Genomic DNA, 18,430 nt, shown 5'->3' with positions numbered 1-18,430 from the left:
ATTCGTCGGTTCTCGTGTGATGTTTACACCTACAGAGCTATTCTCCTGTGTTTTTATACTAGCGGAGCGATTCGTGTGTGTGTTCTTTATAATAGCAGAGCAATTCTGATGTGCTCTTAATACTAGTGGAGCTATTCTCCTGTGCTGTTTGTATTAGCGGAGCCAATCTCCAGCGCTATTTATACTAACGGAGCTGCTCATACAATGAAGTTGTGGTCCTTCACTATTTATAATAACGGAGTTGTACCCGTGCACCATTTATACTAGTGGAGCCTTGTTCCTGCATTGTTTATACCAGTGGAGCAGTGCTGCTACATTATTTATACAAGTGGAGCGCTGCTTTTACACTATTCATACAAGCGGAACGATGCTTCTCTACTATTTATACAAGGGCATAATTTATACTAAAGGTAAAATTATGGTGTATGAGAAGGCCAACTAATTTTATCCCATGTGCTCGTCTCTTTGATATCATGACAATTGGTTCCAGTCTGGTGTCGCTAATTTCAGCGTTGTCAGAATGATTCACTCGGCATGTTAAGAGAACGAGACCATGGCGATTCAACTTGAAAGGAGAGAATTTTCTATGTGGACACCCTGTACGTTAAGGTGCTGAAATGTCTAACGCTATAGACACTTACTCGTCTAGTTCAAAGTCCTCCGAGTTCTCCTCGCAAATGTAAATATCCCCGAGGATTGGCTCCATTACACCTATAGACTCATAGAGCTCGGCCAACTTGTCCATGATGCACTTGTGGGTGAAGTTAAGGTAGATTGGCTTGGTCCAATCAATTAGAATGTCCTCCTCTGCCACTAACCTTAGACTGTCGATCTTTTCGCTTGGACAATACACAGAGAAGCTCTCAGACATCCTAGCATTCGGCTGGAAAGAAAAGAACGAGGCCGTTACATAAAGAACAACATATTACTTTCACAATATAATGGAAGCAGGATTTTGGGGGAAATGACAAGTTTATTCAAATATACACAAGGAGGCATTTACGGGAGGGGTCCGCGCCCAAAAGACTTAACAAGTACAAAAAATTAAATAATGAAAATATGCATTGCTTAACATTTATTGTACAATCGAAGGCTATTTGTTTCAATTTACTTGAAGGCAGTAAATATTTAGTTTTTATAATTCCTTTATTTAACATTAATTTGATGTATGTGTGTATCTAAACAAAAGCTAACGTAGTACAATGACTCTTTTGTTGCATAAGAACAACATAATTATTTAGGGGCGAAGCCGAAGGTTCCGGACCTCCCCCTTTCCCTCCGCCGAAAGACTTATCAAGAACTAACAATAAACAATGAAAATAAATATACATGTTTAGCATTTGCTGTGAAATCGAGGGTTATTTATTTCCGCCGAACTTTGAATGACAGAACAAAATATATTAATCTGAAACTTTAATTTTCGTGAACTGGATCTAACATTCTTTCTCGTTCTTTAATATTCAATTCTTTATCTATTTGACATTAATTTCCTTGCCAGGGCAGCTGTTTAATACACATTTTAGCGATCTTAACTACACGCTAGATAATGAATACATGCTTTTATATCTCTATCCTTGCACCGTTTTTTACCTATTAATGTAATAATAGCAATACAATATTAATTTAATATTTATTACTATTATTATTTTAGTTTAATATAATTATTTTAATTTAAACGTTTATATTATTTATTTATTATTATTATTTCTGAGACACCAGGTTCGATACCCTGTGGAGGCACATAGTGGTTCGGATCCCACTTTAAACTTTAGGTCCAGTCCCGATTAGCCTTACTGTGCATAAAGTGGACTTAAAACACCAACTCAATCAATCAATCAATCTAAATACGTGCCTGTGACTACAGTATTTCGAATGGCAAGTAGCAGAGTGCATGTCACCAGAATATTTTTTGCCGTTGTAGGTCTGTGATATATGATTGGATTTTAAAAATAATTACATGTAATATTCTCGGATCTCCCGCGTGGGTGATCTAAGGTCTGAATTCTTCCCTGCGTTGTCCCCACATAAAGCGGCTTTGGGGTTCACCCAGCCTCAAATTAATGGGTACCTGTGGCAACCCTGGGAGGTAAAGGCGGCCGGAGAGTGGTGCTGATCACATCACCTACAAAATGGCCGAGATCGAGAATGTGTGTGGCCCTACCCCCACATCCTCTAAATGTGCCTTGCTGACATGGTGCTATACGTACAGGGAACTTTACCTTTGCATGTAATATTCTTTTTCGTATAGTGCTATCTTGTATAAAATGGAAACAAGCGTGTTTCAGACATGATTGACCGAAGATAGTATTTTTATTAGCCTTAATTAAAAAAAAAAACTTTGTTCGCCACTTGCTACGGTTACCGATAAAGTTAATAAATTCGAAGTTCTACACTCACATTAGGTGCAAAATCATGACCCTTTATTAGTTTAAGGTCTCCTTTGGTCTAATTGTTCTATTATAGCCGAAAGCAATTTTTGTTCATCTTTTAATTCAGTACCCTTCATGTGTTAACATTCCGGCAAGGTTTCTACAGTTTTCAGACAAAATATATCCTAAAATAAATTGAAAATTCACTATGATGTTTAAGCCTCTCTAATCTTTCTCTTAGAGTTAAAATATCGTCTAGGGCCTGGTAATAAGAATCAACTTTGTACCATTTTTGTGGATCTTCAACAGTTTCATCATACTGAAACTGCTTCTTCTTTCGATTTCGGCCCTGTATATTGTTGCCTATCTTTGGATCATCTATATCTAAATTCGATGCCAATTCTTTCTCATCAACCGGGACTCACAGGTCGCCCCCCCCCCCCCCCCGACGCCTCACGAGTGGAGGAAGAGGCCCTGCCAGGCTGCCAAGTGGCGCCTAAGAAACATTGAAATGTTTCATCACTCCTGCTTTTTTCAAAGCGCTGATATGTTTGCAAGAAATCATCTAACAGCATCTAACACATCGTAGATTAATGTTTTGAAGACATTTGCTAGTGAGCAAAGAAATGTAAAGCCACGCAACTTGTTTGAAATACACTGAGCTTCATGTGCGACCATTTGGACAGTTTTATTGTCGCCATTTATTTGAAGGAGCTCATCATAGACCTCGGAGTTAAGGCATCGAATCTGCTTTTCCACCTTGTGGCACTCAGTGGTTTTAAAGTGAGACTATGATATGTTCCTTCAAAACGGTGGTTTGGCATATATTAACTCCCAAGTTATATAATATAATATTAAAACTTTCAAGTTTTCAATAGGCTTATTTTTTCTTCTCTTCAAATATTGCCAACCTGAAAATTTGCCGCTCTGGGCAGTGGCACGGTTCGACCCCCCCCCCTTCCGCCGGCCCTGCTATAAACTTCGCACTTTGAGACACGAATAGATGTATTGTGTATACAGTTAACGCCGTTTATAACGGATCCCCACGGCCAGTGTCGTGCCAAAGGGGGGGGGGGAGGTAGGTGGGTCCAGTGTTAAAAAAAAAGAACGTCAAAGGCAGGAAAATATAGCAAAAGCAGGACTGACTACTTAAAAAATGTACAAAAAAACCCTCCCTTTCGAAAATTCTGGGCACGCCCCTGCCCACGGCTCCAGATAATTGGTTCACTATATCCGAAATTCACTAAAATGTAAATGTCTTCCCTTAACATGAATTGAAGTTAGTAGTGACACCGGAAATGAAAGACCTTAGGAAGTAGTTTGATTGGCATAGAATCTAAAATGAAACAAAATATAAAATAAGAACGGTATGAGACATAAAAACCAGGCAGGAAACCACTTTCTTCAGTCTGCAAGTACTTACGATGTTAGCAGTGATAAGTTTGGTTTGAGTTTTTAAGTCCACTTTATACACAGATGGCTTAATCGGGACTGGGCCTACAGTTTAAAGTAGGGTCAGATCCGCTATGTGCTTCCACCAAATATCGAACCCTGGATCCTTTGATTACAAGTCGATGACGTTACAACTACGCCATCGGGGAGGCCCCGCTAACAATGATAACATGAACATTTTATTTTTTTAGGTTCACTGAAACCGAAATTGTGTGTTCACTATAAATTAAACGGTTGGGACTGATGTAGAGGCGCAACCACGAATTCTTGTCGGGGGAGAGGCAAGTACCAGGATAAACGTACCAATAATAATAATAATAATAATAATAATAATTTTAACAATAATAATGTTAATAAAAATAATGTTAATAATAATGTTACTAATAATGTTATTATAACATTATTATTGTTGTTATTATTATTGATTTGCTTTATTTTACTTCGCTTCTTGTGCCACTCTTGGCTAATTTTCGAAGATGGGGATGCGTGATGGGATGATGAAAATGATGAATGGATACTCGCAAACATAAATGCCCAAGCCGTGGACACTAAATTGTGCACGTATTCAAAGTTTCTTTAATAAATATTATATACAGCATACATTACGTATTTAAATACATTACACAACCAAATCATCCATCTCACAATAAACCAACAGCAAAAATTACATAAATTGTCTCTCAAATGTGCACGCTCCCTTTCCCCAAAACAATTGTTCATGCATTTAAAACAAAATCAATTAAGACAAGTGTTATGTCTCTGTGTGGTCATTTACAATGCAATACAGCGGACAACATAAATTGCGAGCGAAGCGAGCAAGAAATTCTTTAGATCCAATTATTTTGCAGGCTGAAATCAATATTAATTTAATAGGGCGCAAATAATTTCACGGAACTCCATGGCATTATATCATTTACAACTTTTGTGCCTCCCCGATTGTGTAGTGGTAAATCGTCGCCTTGTGATCAAGGGGTCCAGGGTTCGATACCCGGTGGAGGCACATAGTGGTTCGGAACCCAATTTAAGCTATAGCTCCAGTTACAATTAGCCTTTCTGTGCATAAAGTAGACTTTAAAAAAACAGAAATCAATCATTCAAATTTACAACCTTTTTTTTTTCATTTAGATCGTTCGGCACTCAGGGCTGTCTCCCGCTGTCCTCTGGCTACGGTTCTGAACTTTATATGACTAAGAAAGGCAGACATTGCGAGCGAAGCGAGCAAGAAAATTTTACGAAAAGTATTTTTATTTGCATAAAATTTGAAGTTGTGGGCGGTAATTGCCTCCTGCAGGTACACTTGGCCGTCAATGTCCCCCCCCCCTAGAGTTGACTGAATCTACTTATTTCCTGCAGCTCTGTTTTGAAGACCTTCCTTACCGCCAATGCCCGTCCACCTGGCAATCTGTGTCGTGACTTTGCAGTGGCAATCCCAGACGCTTAAAGCATGCTTGGCGAAACGCACTGCATTCGAAGTGGGCTTGGCATGGCGCCAAGCAATTATTGGCGCTGTGCCACTACTGCAGTCGTCTGGAAACACCCCCGGTTCTCACTTCAACGAGGTTATCCAGCTTTCATTTTAAACAAGCCAACTTAAGATTGGCAGAAGCAGCATGGTCGGCTGGATCACTGAGGCATTGCCTTATTCTTCCCTTTCAGATAAGATTCTGATGTCGTGTCTTTGACGATTGTAGCAAAATTTAGAGCTGTGTGTTGTGGTGTTACAGGGTCCGTGCTTGGAAAATACGACCAGCTGGGTTTCGGAACACGGGTTGCCAGTTGTGGAGATTTATCTGTTGCAACGGTAAAAGAATAACACTGGTTTACCCTATTTGGTTTATTTACTTAGCATATCTTAAGCAGAAAGGCACAAGAAGTGGAAAGAAGCGTTCAGGTCCTTTGCTAAAAGTATATTCCCTGCATAGCCTTGAGTATATGTGAGTAAAACCAAGAAAAAAGTCAAATCTCGGCAGAAGTGAGATTACTTTCGTAACATCTCTGGGTGTTCTGCATTTCCAGCTTGGGAGCGAGTCAAAAGGTTCGAAGCCTCCAATCAAGAAGCGAGCCGCCGACGTCATCTCAACCCAGCACCTATGGCTAACTCTCGAGCTCACGCTTTACACTGTTGGTAGGCTCGCTTCCGGGGCATGGAAGCCAGAGATGTTTTGAAAGTAATCGGACTATACCTTGCCATGAAGCCGAGTTTCCGTTTAAGTCCACTTTATACGTGGACAGCTCCGATTCTTTTACGTCGGGGAGGCCCTTGCCATGAAGCTGCACAATAACCTATTTGTAGGGACGTTAAGTTTTCGTTTTAACAATAACACCGAAAAGTTGAGGAAAGCAAAATAAAGTGTTTAAAATTTATTTGGGTAGGTTAAGGAGGCAAGTTTTCGGAATCGCGAAATAACCATTTGGGATCTGGGATCTGGGAATATTTGCTGGGAATATTTGCTAACCATTTTTAGAATAACACCGAATTTGCACTTTAAAGCGAGAAACGCTGCGAAATATTCAATATAAACTGGGCATAACACTTCCTTTGTTCAAATAGAACTACCTCAAGCGCTATGAGATCTGTTATTTCTAGTCTAGCTGGTGAAAGTTCGATTCAAAAGATATTGTTGTGCTGCAGTTTGGCGCAGAAATGACTGACAATGCTTTGACCTCGTCCTGAACTGAAATATAATTCGCTAGGGGTATCTTCCCAGAAGGGAAGTTTCGTAGGAAGGGAAAAAAAATCGGAGAGAAACACCTGATGTGTTACTGGAGGAGGAGGTTAGGGGTGTGGGTGTATGTGTGTACATAAAACGGTATTTTGAGGTCACAGAGGGATTTTTTGGCATTGTTAGGGAAATTTCCGTCAGTCAGAATCCCTGAGGCTGCATGGTTTGTGCATGATTAGCTTTCCCCCTGAGGTGTAAAACTACTAGACTACTAGACGGTGTACTTTGCAGCATGCAAAATCCTGCAGTAAATGCATTAGTTTGCATCTGAAAGACGTTATACATCAGAGAGAACTACATTATTTTGTAATCACTGAATTGCAAAATAACACGGGAGCAGAAGGATTTCTTGATTAAGCACAATGGAAGTGAGAGGCATAAAGGCTAATCGGGACTGGACCTATAGTTTAAACTGGGATCTGCACCACTGTGTCATGTGGTTTCACCGGGTATCGAAACCGCTTGATTACAAGGCGGCGACGTTATCACTACGCCGTTTGGGAGGCCCGAGAAGAAGAGTAACGCGAGTGAAACAAACCGGCAACTTTCTATCGTCGAAAGAAGAAAATAAGACAAGGAGTACATCGAACTTTGAATTAAAGCAATCATTTCATTTGAGTAAATTGAAGGGAACAAATGCTTTCTATTTAGAAGTGCGTTTTGTACAGGAAGTGCTGTGTTGTGAGTGAATACTGGGAATATTTACTAGCTACGCACTCACTGTGCGTGGAAATCCATCAATGTTATTGTAAGCTGAAAAGTGAATTTAAGATGACAATTTTTGAAAATTTTATTCTGTGAGAGTGAAAAGTTGGAAATATGATTGTGTTCACAGATTTGGGTGATATCCTTCAATAAACATTTCATATTTAGTGGCCGATGAGATGAAATAGTTTTCCAAATGCAAGAAATTTGTTCATTTCTCATAAAGGTAAGTTATTTATTTTTGTGCCGGACCCTGTGGCCGAGTGGTTAGCACATCGCGCTGCGACGCCAAGGGTCCCGGATTCGAATACCGCTCGGGTTTGGTTGTTTGTGAATGTTCATTCATCAATTTCATCATTTCATCACTCATCCCCATCTTCGCAAATTAGCCAAGAGGCACAAAACGCGAAGTAAAATAAACTAAATCAATAAAAAAATCAATTATTTATTTTTGTCATTAAAACTAAAATTTGCTTAAGTTTTCCATAACTAAAGCAATGTGAAAATCTTATGCAAAGAAGAAACAGTAAAAACGCATGTAAAAATAACCTCACGACAAAGGACCACTACGGGATTTGTTTGAGTAAAGAGTGTGTGCACGCAGTCATATTTATCCCAGGTCATACAAGTCCTGAACCTCCATGCTAGCGTAATGGTAACGTTCTAACCTTGTAATCAAGGAGTTCTTTTGTTTCAGTTCCGATTATCCTGTCCGATCCGCGGACTTCACGTAATCTTTGCCAACATCTTGTGATTTTCACACTTTTCAGCGAGATTAGTAATCCCTGGCCATCAACTATTTGAAAGCCAGCCAAGATACTTTTTATGCTGGGAAAATATAAACATTTTATGATTTCCACGAGTAGAGTTCGCACCAAAGACCAGTTCGTTGAAATGCTCTGTTTTCTTTTACGACATTGTTGTCATTTATCTTTTTTCCCAGTATTTGACAAGTTTCACGTTTATGTGAAAATGGCCGCAAATGTGATACAAGCATTGCTAACCGTGAACTCAAAATGATTTTATTTTCCCGTTTCTTCCAATCACAATCGGATGAAACAGATGGAGGAATTGGATTTCACATGAAACACATAAAAATAGCAAATCGAGCCACGCCCTACTTTTCAGCGGCAACACTGTCATCGTAAAAACGAAATGAAGATCGTTTTGAAGGATTTATATCGTATAAGTTAAGTTTCATCCTTATAGATGTTCCACAATGCTGTCCTCTCCTTCGTCTCTGGAAGGGTCGATATGTTCCAGAGGACGTTAATCCACTGGAGAATCCAGAACATACAAAATGTAGAGTCTGTCAGAAAACTTAAACACTTCTCCGAACTTTTGAGTGTTTTACCACTTTTATTTTGTATAGGAGGTCATCTCTTTAGGCAGGATGAACACTTCAATCTGTAGATGGGAAAGGATACGCCTGGTGTACAGTCAGATGCATTTATATTTCCAGGTTTCCTAGCTGGTGATGGTGCATGGTTCTGTACAAATAATAGTACTTCCGCCAATTTTACTCACATTTACTTGTGTGAATTGTTATGCCAGAAAGATGCTTGTATGAATTTAGCATCTGGTAAAAACAGATTTATATTTGGCAATACTGTTTGAGTTAGTTATTTTTTTCTACAAAGTATTTTAATTTAGTGTAAATTCAACGTAATAATACGGCCAAGAATGTTGTAAAATGTGTACAATTTCAACATGAATTTTAAAGTGGCAAAATTCATTGAGGAATCTAAACACAACATGACTAACATGTTTTAGATATGTTTTATTTGAATTTTTTTAATTTTTCTTTTTACTATAGAGTTCTTGTTACCTTAGAGTTAAAAAATTACCTTATAATTTTGTATCTAAACTATCTTATACAGAAGTAATAAGAAATGAATTACAAAATACCACTTCGTCCTGAAGCTATAAGCACATTTAAGGGTGACGAATGTAGTGTAAGAATGAGGTTTGTGAAAATTGTCCGCAACCAGAAATCGACTCTCCATTAATAAGCCTGGATACAGTCTCACTTATTGCCTTTAATGAGTGAGTTGTAAAATATCCATTTATTTATTTAGGACACAACTGTCCAACTACAGAGTCAAAAAGAAAGAAAAAAAACAGCTGTACATTTCCGCCGTTTGGATCATTGCAGGGTCCACAAAATGACACTCTCGCGGAGTCTAATTATCCTGGAAGTTATGCAAAATTGATTTTGCACCAATATTATGTGAAAAAACTGCATTTTAATATTCTGAGGTAATTTTTGAACGTTTTAAATGAAAGCAGTGCTAAATTAACGCTTGTAATATTAATCAAATATTTTGTACAACTTTTAATTGTTACTTCTTCAAGAATCGGTATCGGTTCCAAGTGGTATCGGCTCAGCTCTATTTATAACTAAGAGAGAGTTCCTGAAATTGAGTAAATCTTCTAAACTTTTACATTCATATACAATACAGAATTAAAGTTAGTTATTAATAAATAATGAGCGAAACAATAACAAAGAAGAGAATAAAAAGAGATAATGTAATGAAATTCAAGAAATAAGTTAGTACTGTAATAACATACATGTATGGGAATACAATTTTTAATATGCACAATATTCTGAGCTTAGATTCCATTGTATTTGTGTGGTTCACAATGAAATTTTTTGATAGTGTTTTCTCTACATTATTTTAGGTTCATGTAAACCAATAAATATAATATTTTATTATAAAGTTATAATCAATACATTAACCAGAAGCACATCCCCCAAGTCATAACTAAACACTAACATTATAATATAAATGAATATAAAAATACTAAGTGTAAAGGCACCTTAAATATAATTCCCTAATAACTAGATATAATATGTCGAATAACATTTTATTACAAATAATAATTTTAACAGAAAAATATACTTAAAACTAAATATGCTGACCAAGGCAGTAATTTATTTTATTAAAAACATAAACTAAACGTAACGTTTCAACCTTCTAGCAAGGTCTTTATCAGACTCTGTATCAAGTACAAAAGTAACAAGATACACAAAAAGGGCATTATATATACACAAACATTACTCCCTCCAAACTATTAGAAAGTTGTTAGGAACTTTCTAGCAGGTGGCTTTCACTTGCCAACTGTACTTTAACCTAAAAGGCTAAAAACATAATTACTTTCATATAGAATGTTGTTGGACTTTTTATCTCACACTCTTTTTCCTTCATTTTTCTCCCTTCTCCTCTCCTCTTTCTCTCTTGTCCGTTCCACTCTTTCTAACACCTTCTTCCATTCTTTGTTTAACTTCAGTCCCCCATTCCAGTTCATTATATCTTCTTCACCATTCTTCTCTATTTCCTTGGCTTCCTTCCATTTTCTCACTAGCATTCTCTTCTCCCTTCCTATCTGCTTAGCCTCATCCCACTCTGTCATGTCCTGTTTCTCTCGTGTGTTTAAATATTGCATTTCTCTCTCTCTTAAGTCGTACATCATCCCTATGTTGTTTCAACCTGTCTTTCAGCCCTTTTTTAGTTTCTCCTATGCACACACTCTGACATTCTTTACATTTCACTTCGTAGATAATCCCTTCCTCTTCCTCTTCTCTGTTTTCCTTTTTCTTGTTTGCATTCTTCGCTATTCCTAAGATACTTCTCCCTCCCTTCCTGTAAGTTTTAATTCCCGCTTTCCTAAGCACTTTGCATATCTTTTCTGTGGTCTTCCCCATACTCCTTATTCCAAACCTTCTCTCCTCTTTTTCTTTCTCTTCCCGTTTTCTTACTTCTTCTGTTTATGTCCAGTCTATCCTGCTTCTCATAGCCATTCTTTTCCAGCTGTTTCCATAGGCTATTTATTTTGCCTTCTTTTTCACATTCTTTCATGCATATTTTCTTGATTCTGTCCTCCATATTCTTTATTGAAAGTACAGTTGGCAAGTGAAAGCCACCTGCTAGAAAGTTCCTAACAACTTTCTAATAGTCTGGAGGGAGTAATGTTTGTGTATATATAATGCCCTTTTTGTGTATCTTGTTACTTTTGTACTTGATACAGAGTCTGATGAAGACCTTGCTAGAAGGTTGAAACGTTACGTTTAGTTAATGTTTTTAATAAAATAAATTACTGCCTTGGTCAGCATATTTAGTTTTTCATAATCATGGAAACAAGGCTTAATGGTGTTATACTTAAAAAACCTTAAAATTAACCTTACTAGCTCCTCATCTTTCGAGACAAAAGACTATTCAATTAAAATTTAATCCTCCCTAATACAAAAGGTACGATCATTAACATCTCCTATAATAAAAATTAATATTTCATATATTTAATAAATCCCAACACTGTACTTAAATCTATCATAAACCAATTCATATATACTAAGCTATACAATAAAACATAAAACTCCTTTTCATATACAATTCTAATACTATACTAAACAAATAGTAATTGAACCCATATCAAAATATATCGAGAATATGTCAATGCTTTAAATTGCTACATCTCTGTTAGGCATAAACTCTTCAACTTCCTAGCCTTATCCAATATTACATTACAATGTATTTTGTTTATCTCTCTTGCCTATAGCAAATGAGAACTGTGCCAAAAACATTCCTCCAACATGTTTTCAAAACAATGGAACGTTTTCCCTTTCTCGCAGAAACCTTCCTGACTGCAATGCAGCCGAGACCTTGAGATCAAATTTTCTTCGAAATCGTCCATCATCGAATCAGTTTCTGGGATACCAAACCTGTCGAAATCCGTACTGGAGACGATGTTGAGGGCGAGATGGGCTCCCGAGTGAATTTCAGATACATTTTCCAGCTTCTTGTCGCTCTGGAGAGGGGGAGAGCTTTTCCCGTTGTGCTTTGAGGGTGGAAAATTGTGTTGTCACGCGACCTTTTCAGAAACGAGCAGATACCCGCAGGAAAGAATCTTCTTCGCAAGGAAATGAAATCTAAAATAGAACTTAGTTTCGTGCAATATGTATGGTTATCAGGGAAAAGGTTTATGGAGCAGATCGCTAAGAAACAGTCCCTTGAGTATAAAATCCTACTGTTAACTTCGACATTTTTAAATGCCAGTTTCCTTTTCCTTTATTATTCTTTCTTTTCCTTCCCATGTATTTCCTTTCTATGTCCTTCCGTTGATTTCCTTTTCCTTCTTCCATTTCTTTTTCTGTTATTTTCTTTCTCTCGTTGAATTTCCTTTCTTTCCTGTATTTTTCTTTTCCTTATTCAATTTCCTTCTAATCTGCATTTTCCTGTCATTTTCTTTCTTTTCTTCGTTAAATTTTTTGGATTTTTCTTTCTTACCTGTCACTCGTTACATTTCCTTTGCTTTCTTTTAATTTCCAGTAATTTTCGTTTTCCTTTTTCAATTCCCTTAATTTTCCCCTTCTCTTTCTTGTCATTTTTGTTTCGTTTTCCGGTTCAATTTCTTATTTCATTTCTCTATTTTACTGCAGTGTTCTTCCTTTTCCTTGTCCAATTTATTTTCATTTTCTCTCATTTTCTTATTTCAATTTCCTTTAATTTTCTTCCTTTTTCCTCGTTCAATATCCTTTCTTTTCCTGTCATTTTCTTTGTTTTCCTAGTTTAATTTCCTTTGGTTTTCTATACCCACATCTCCTCCGTTTTTCTTTCCTTGCATGCTTTTATTTCCTTTCGTTTCTTCCCCTTTACATTCCTGTCTTTTCCTCCCCTTTCTCTTTCCTTTCATTCCATATAATATTTTCTCTCTTCTTTTCCTTTCCATGCCTTCTCAGTCTTATCCTTTATTCCGCACTTATTCCCCCCTCTTCATTTCATTCCGTTCCTTTATTCCTTCTCTTATCCTTCATATTTTTGCTATTTCTTTCTTTTATTCACATACGCTCCTTTCCATTGCTCGGTTTCTTCCTGTTCCTTTTTCATTTCATTAACAACTAGTTTGTACAATGAACAAATTTGCTTTAATCACATTTTGTAATAACACCTTTGTCCATCTTTTCTAAGCACAATCTGTCGTCGACTTGTAATCTAGGAGTCCCGGGTTCGATACCAGGTGGAGGCACATAGTAGTTCGGATCCCACTTTAAACTGTAGGTTCAGTCCCGATTAGCCTTACTGTGCATAAAGTGGACTTAAAACACCGAATCAATCAATCAATCTAAGCACAATCTTGACCAGAATAGCAAATTATAAAACTAACATTAAATACTTCTCACCACTCAGGGCTTGCACTTTTAATGATTTCTTCCAACCTCTAGCATCCTTCTCTAGTCACAATTTCACGCTTTTCTGGGCAGGTTTCTTATTTTTTAAAAAAAGGTAAAGTGTTCCCCTGTGCTTAGCACCACGCCATGAAGGCATATAGGGGGTGTGGGGGTAACGCCCCACACTTTCTTGATCCGGTCGTGAGTGAAGGTGATGTGATCAGCATCACGCCCCTGATCGCCTTTACCCCCCAGGGTTTCCCCCAGGTACCCATGTTATTCGACGCTGGGTGGGCACAGGGGCCGCTTCCAACGTTAGAAAAGTTCCCGGATTTGAACCGGCCGGGGATCAAACCCGGGAACTTTAGCATGGTAGTCAGACACGTTACCGACTGAGCCAGCGCGGCCACCGCTTATTTTAAATGTAACTTAATTTCGATTTTCTTTTAAACATTAAAAATCGTACATGCTTGTCAATTCACGTTCTCTAACTTGCCTGGCGTTTTCCTATAACCCTGTCTATGTAAATAAATTGCGTTAAATGAAAGATTTTCCTACATTTCTGTCTAGCCACGTTCTATGATTTATCGAAGATAAGTTATTTTCTACATTTTTGTCTAGACACGTTCTACGATCTCGCAAGTTAGTTAGTTCTAAAAAACGTTTTCCAGGTAAATTCTATGATCTACCTAAAATAATATTCAATTTAAGGATTTCCTTAGTTCTTTTCTAGACACATTCTACGACCTATCGAAAGTAAGGTTTTTTTGAACGTTTTCTACATTCATTTATAGGCACGTTCTATGATATATCGAAAGCAAGTAAGTTTCCATCAAACGTTTTCTACATTATTTCCTAGGCACGTTAGTATGATCTATCGAACGTAAGGTTCTATCAAGAGTTTTCCTACATTCTTTTCTAGGAACGTTCTATGATCTATATAAAGTAAGGTTCTATAAAGAGATTTCCTACATTCTTTTCTAGTCACATTCCAGGATTAAAAGCAAACTTTTATTACGTTCTTGAAAATATCCTTATCTAGAAACGTTCTGTGACGCCGAAAAAAACTATTTTCTAACAATAGTTTTGAACTTCTCGAATTCTTCTCTTCCCTGACCATGCTAAAATAGCCTTTCTGCCGAAAGAAGATGGAAACTTTCAAGCTTCCTGCATTCCTCTTTGACCTGCCCAATATAATGGTTGCTGACAACCAGAGAGCGAAGGATCCGTCTCACATAAATTGACGGAGGGTCAATTCGCGCAGAGGGGATCCTCGTGAGGGATGCTTTCAATTTGAACTTCAATGTACGTCACCATCAATCTGAGATCGACTCTCTGAGTTCCACAATAAGGTTTCTACCTCTCCTCGCTTTGAAGCTATACACCAGCAGGAGATGCAATTTCTCCAGTTCGGGAATTCACCTTTGGAGCAAGGTCTCCTGCATTCTTTGATCTAACAAGAGATGAACAGATTCAATGTTGTTCAACCTTTCCATCAATAATTCTGCCGATGGATTTAATCGTAAAATAACAAAACGTTAGTCCATTTAACAGTAGGTGACCTTCTTGATTTATTATACAAGAGAGCTAGACGTATGCTATAGTCGGATCATCTCCAGCTGATTACTCGAAGACTGGTTAGCGAGCCTAGCAACAGTGCATAGCATGAGCAAGAGGATTGGCGATTGGTGCTGGGTGGAGATGACGCCAGTGGATCACTTGCTGATTGGTGCAAAAGAAACTTACGACTCGTTCCCTAGCTACAGGTCCAATGGTGTACGTACAGTGTCACCGGCTCGCTTGTTAATTGGAGGCTTCGGAAGTTGACTCGCTTCCAAGCTGCAAATGCACTTGCTGTTTTATTTATTTATTTATTTATTTATTTGAGAAAATTTCAGATACAGCACAGGTGGCCATTTTACACTGAAATTGTCAACAATGAGAAAGCAATAATTATAATAAGCATAAAAATAAAAATAAAATAAAATAAAATAAATAATTAAAAATAAATAAGAAATAATTAAGAGTAACAAATCAACATAAAAGTGAATAGCAAATGAACAAAAAAATAAGTAAGAGATGGCACTATGTGATATTAATTACAAGTATTTCTTCTGATAGAAGACCGAAAGGCAAACTCGGAGGAAAATATATCAATACTTGAGGGGAGATCATTGTATTGTGCTGCAAGTCTATAAAAGAGAGATCTTTTTTGAATTTCTAGTCTAGGTTTTTTAGTATAAAATAACCTTGTATTGCGAGTTGTGCGCATAGGTACTCTAAAGTGGAATTCCTCAAGGAGTGTGTTGCAGCGGATTTTGCCATTCACAATTTTGTATAAGTAACTGAAATCATTCTGCAAACGTCGCTGATAAGCAGTTTGTAAGTTTAGAAAAGACAAGAGATGCGGAGATGAAAAATTGCGTAATGAGGGAACCCTGTGACGGACTATAGCTAGGAAGAAGTTAAAGACTGAATCGATTCTGGAGAGGTGAGTGGGACATGCCATGGACCAGACGGGAGAGCAGTATTCTGTTATTGGGGAGATGAATGATTTGAAGTACAAAGTGAGGGCTGAGATGTCACTAATTTCAGTGAAACGGTAGAGTAAACCTAAGAGACGCATGGCCTTTTTTGTGGTGCATAAAATATGTTCCTCAAATGTGAGCTTTTGGTCGAAAACAATGCCTAGGTCTTTGTGAGAGGATACTGCTTTGATGTTATTGCCAGAGATGGAGTAAGATGACTTTAACAGATTCTTCTTGAGAGAGATAGTGAGAGTAGTACACTTGTCAGGATGTAATGTAAGGTCCCATGTCAGGCACCAGGAAGTAAATGTTGCTATGTCATTCTGAAGAAGATGAGTATCGTCGGAAGTGGAGATTTCCCTGAAAATTTTACAGTCATCTGCGAAAAGAAGGTAATTGCTAGAGGGAGCTGTGAGATGGTCGGCAAGGTCATCGACGAATAATATAAACAAGAGAGGTCCTAGAACACTACCCTGTGGAACTCCAGAGAGGACAGGAAGAAAGTTAGAAACAGTTCCAGGAAGAACAACACGTTGTTGGCGATCGCTAAGGTAGTCTGTGAGAAGGGTGAGAAATTTGCCATGAATGTTGAATCTATTGCATAATTTGTGAATCAGAAGACGATGACTAACAGTATCAAAGGCTTTGGCCAGATCAAAGTATATTACATCTAATTGTGAATTATTTGAAATGCATTCCATAGCATGTGAGAGTAAAACAGACAGGTTTGTAAGACAGGAGCTACCAGGAAGAAAACCATGTTGCTTAGAGCTTAAGTACGGAGAAACAAATTTGTACAGTCTGTCTTTGATTACTTTTTCACAGATGATGGACAGAGGAGAGAGTAAGGAGATTGGTCTGTAAGATGAAACAAAATTTTTGTTACCACTTTTGTGAATCGGTGTGATGTTAGCTTGTTTCCAAGCGTGAGGAAAGATGCCTTCCGAAAAACATCTGTTCAAGAGAATGGAGAGGGGATAGCACAGGGATTGCACAGTTTTCCTGAGGAACATGGTGTTGATATCGTCCGGTCCTAGGGCACGGTGAACTGAAAGAGACGACAATAGATCCTTCACCTCATCGGGTGTAGTGACAAGCGTTGTTAGGGAGGAGGAACAGACTGGTCTTACGTTTGGCAACGCTGCAAGGGAAGACGGGGGGCAGAAGTTACCATGAAAATAAGCGTTGAAGAGTTCTGCCCTTCGGTCCCCTATCGCACTTTCACTATCATGCATAATTTCAGCTGGAATCCTACTGTTATTTTTCCTTGAGTTTATTAGATTAAAAAAGTTTTTTGGGTTTTCCGGGATTGTTGCAGTGATATTGTCTATATGTTCCTTATATTTTTTCGAAGCAGATACTTTGAGTGTCGTCGCAGAGCCGCAAAGGTATTGTGCGTGTGTTCACTCGGGAAGCCCTTCCAAAGTTGCCATGCTCGTGTCTTGTTGGCCAGTACATCCCGTACTTCGGAGTCGAACCAACACGGAAATCTCCGAGAAGATATTTTCCCTGTAGGCACGTGGTCCGTCACTGCTGCTTGAATGACACCTGTAAATAGGTCAGCTGCCTCGTCGACCGTCCCGTCTTCCAAGATGCACCAGGGGAAGGAGTCGAGGGAAAGTCTTATCTCCTCCCACGGCGCTCGGTTCCACAGGTAGCGTTTGTTCTGGATGGAGGGGCGATGACCTCTTCTAGGGGGTGGGGGGATGAGAATAGAAACATCCAAACTGTCGTGGTCGGAGGTCAGGAGGTTCTTACGTGGCGTGATACTAATATCGTTTAGGGTGGATAGAACATAATCCAGGTTGCTGTCCTTCCTGTTGTTGAACAAATTATGTTGTTTCAGGTTTAAACCACAGATGAAAGTTTCAATAAACCATGCGTCGTTCGTACACTTCGCTGTTCCATTCACAGGGTCTTGCCAGTCAATTGAGAAGTTGAAGTCGCCGAAAAGCGCAACGTCTCCCAGGGCAACTGCCGCAAGCAAAGAATCTCGACATTCTTCGAGGAGGAACAAAGGACTGTTTTTATGTGGCCTATAGTAAGAGCCAAGGAGAAGCTTCTTGGCACCGGTCACCGAAACTTCCACCCACAGTATTTCACAGTTCCGTTTTAAGTCGTGGCGTACTTTGCTTGGCCATTTTGAGTTAACACAGATCATAACGCCCCCACCACGAGTCGCACGATCATTCCGATATATGGTGAAATGGCTTGCGAATGGCAGCTCACTGCCACAAACGTTTTTTGTCAACCACGTTTCAGTAAAAATTAGGCAGTCATATGCCATGAGTTCACACGCAAAAATTGCACAGTCGCCAAGCTTATTCTTAATGCTCTGTGTATTTTGGTAATACACAGAGAAATTTGCCACCGTTTTCACAGGCCCCGGATTCACATGTATGTCCCCGCAGATCAAGGCCATGCACAGGAGGTGAAAGTACCGGACCGGGGTCCCCTTACCTGCCGAGCGTTGTTCCCTGCTGCTGG

General features: G+C 38.5%; 2 protein-coding genes across 8 annotated transcripts in view; one reads left to right on the top strand and one right to left on the bottom strand.

The window, feature by feature from the left end:
* The window catches only part of LOC145998800 (uncharacterized), a 321,949-nt gene that overhangs the window by 24,616 nt on the left and 278,903 nt on the right, over nt 1-18,430 (top strand). The window lies entirely within an intron of this gene.
* Nucleotides 1-18,430, bottom strand: part of LOC145998817 (uncharacterized) — a 189,890-nt gene that overhangs the window by 11,638 nt on the left and 159,822 nt on the right. For 4 of the 5 annotated variants that reach the window (XM_083135471.1, XM_083135479.1, XM_083135487.1 and 1 more), the window contains one exon: nt 642-883. In XM_083135471.1, coding sequence (XP_082991597.1) covers nt 642-883 — 242 coding nt within the window. The remainder of the gene's footprint in view (nt 1-641; nt 884-18,430) is intronic. The other variant, XM_083135497.1, reaches the window with a different exon arrangement.

This window comes from Lepisma saccharinum, chromosome 1 (assembly GCF_977018435.1).
Source record: "Lepisma saccharinum chromosome 1, izLepSacc3.1, whole genome shotgun sequence".
Taxonomy (NCBI): Eukaryota; Metazoa; Arthropoda; class Insecta; order Zygentoma; family Lepismatidae; genus Lepisma; species Lepisma saccharinum.
This window is presented reverse-complemented; position numbering and strand designations above follow the sequence as displayed.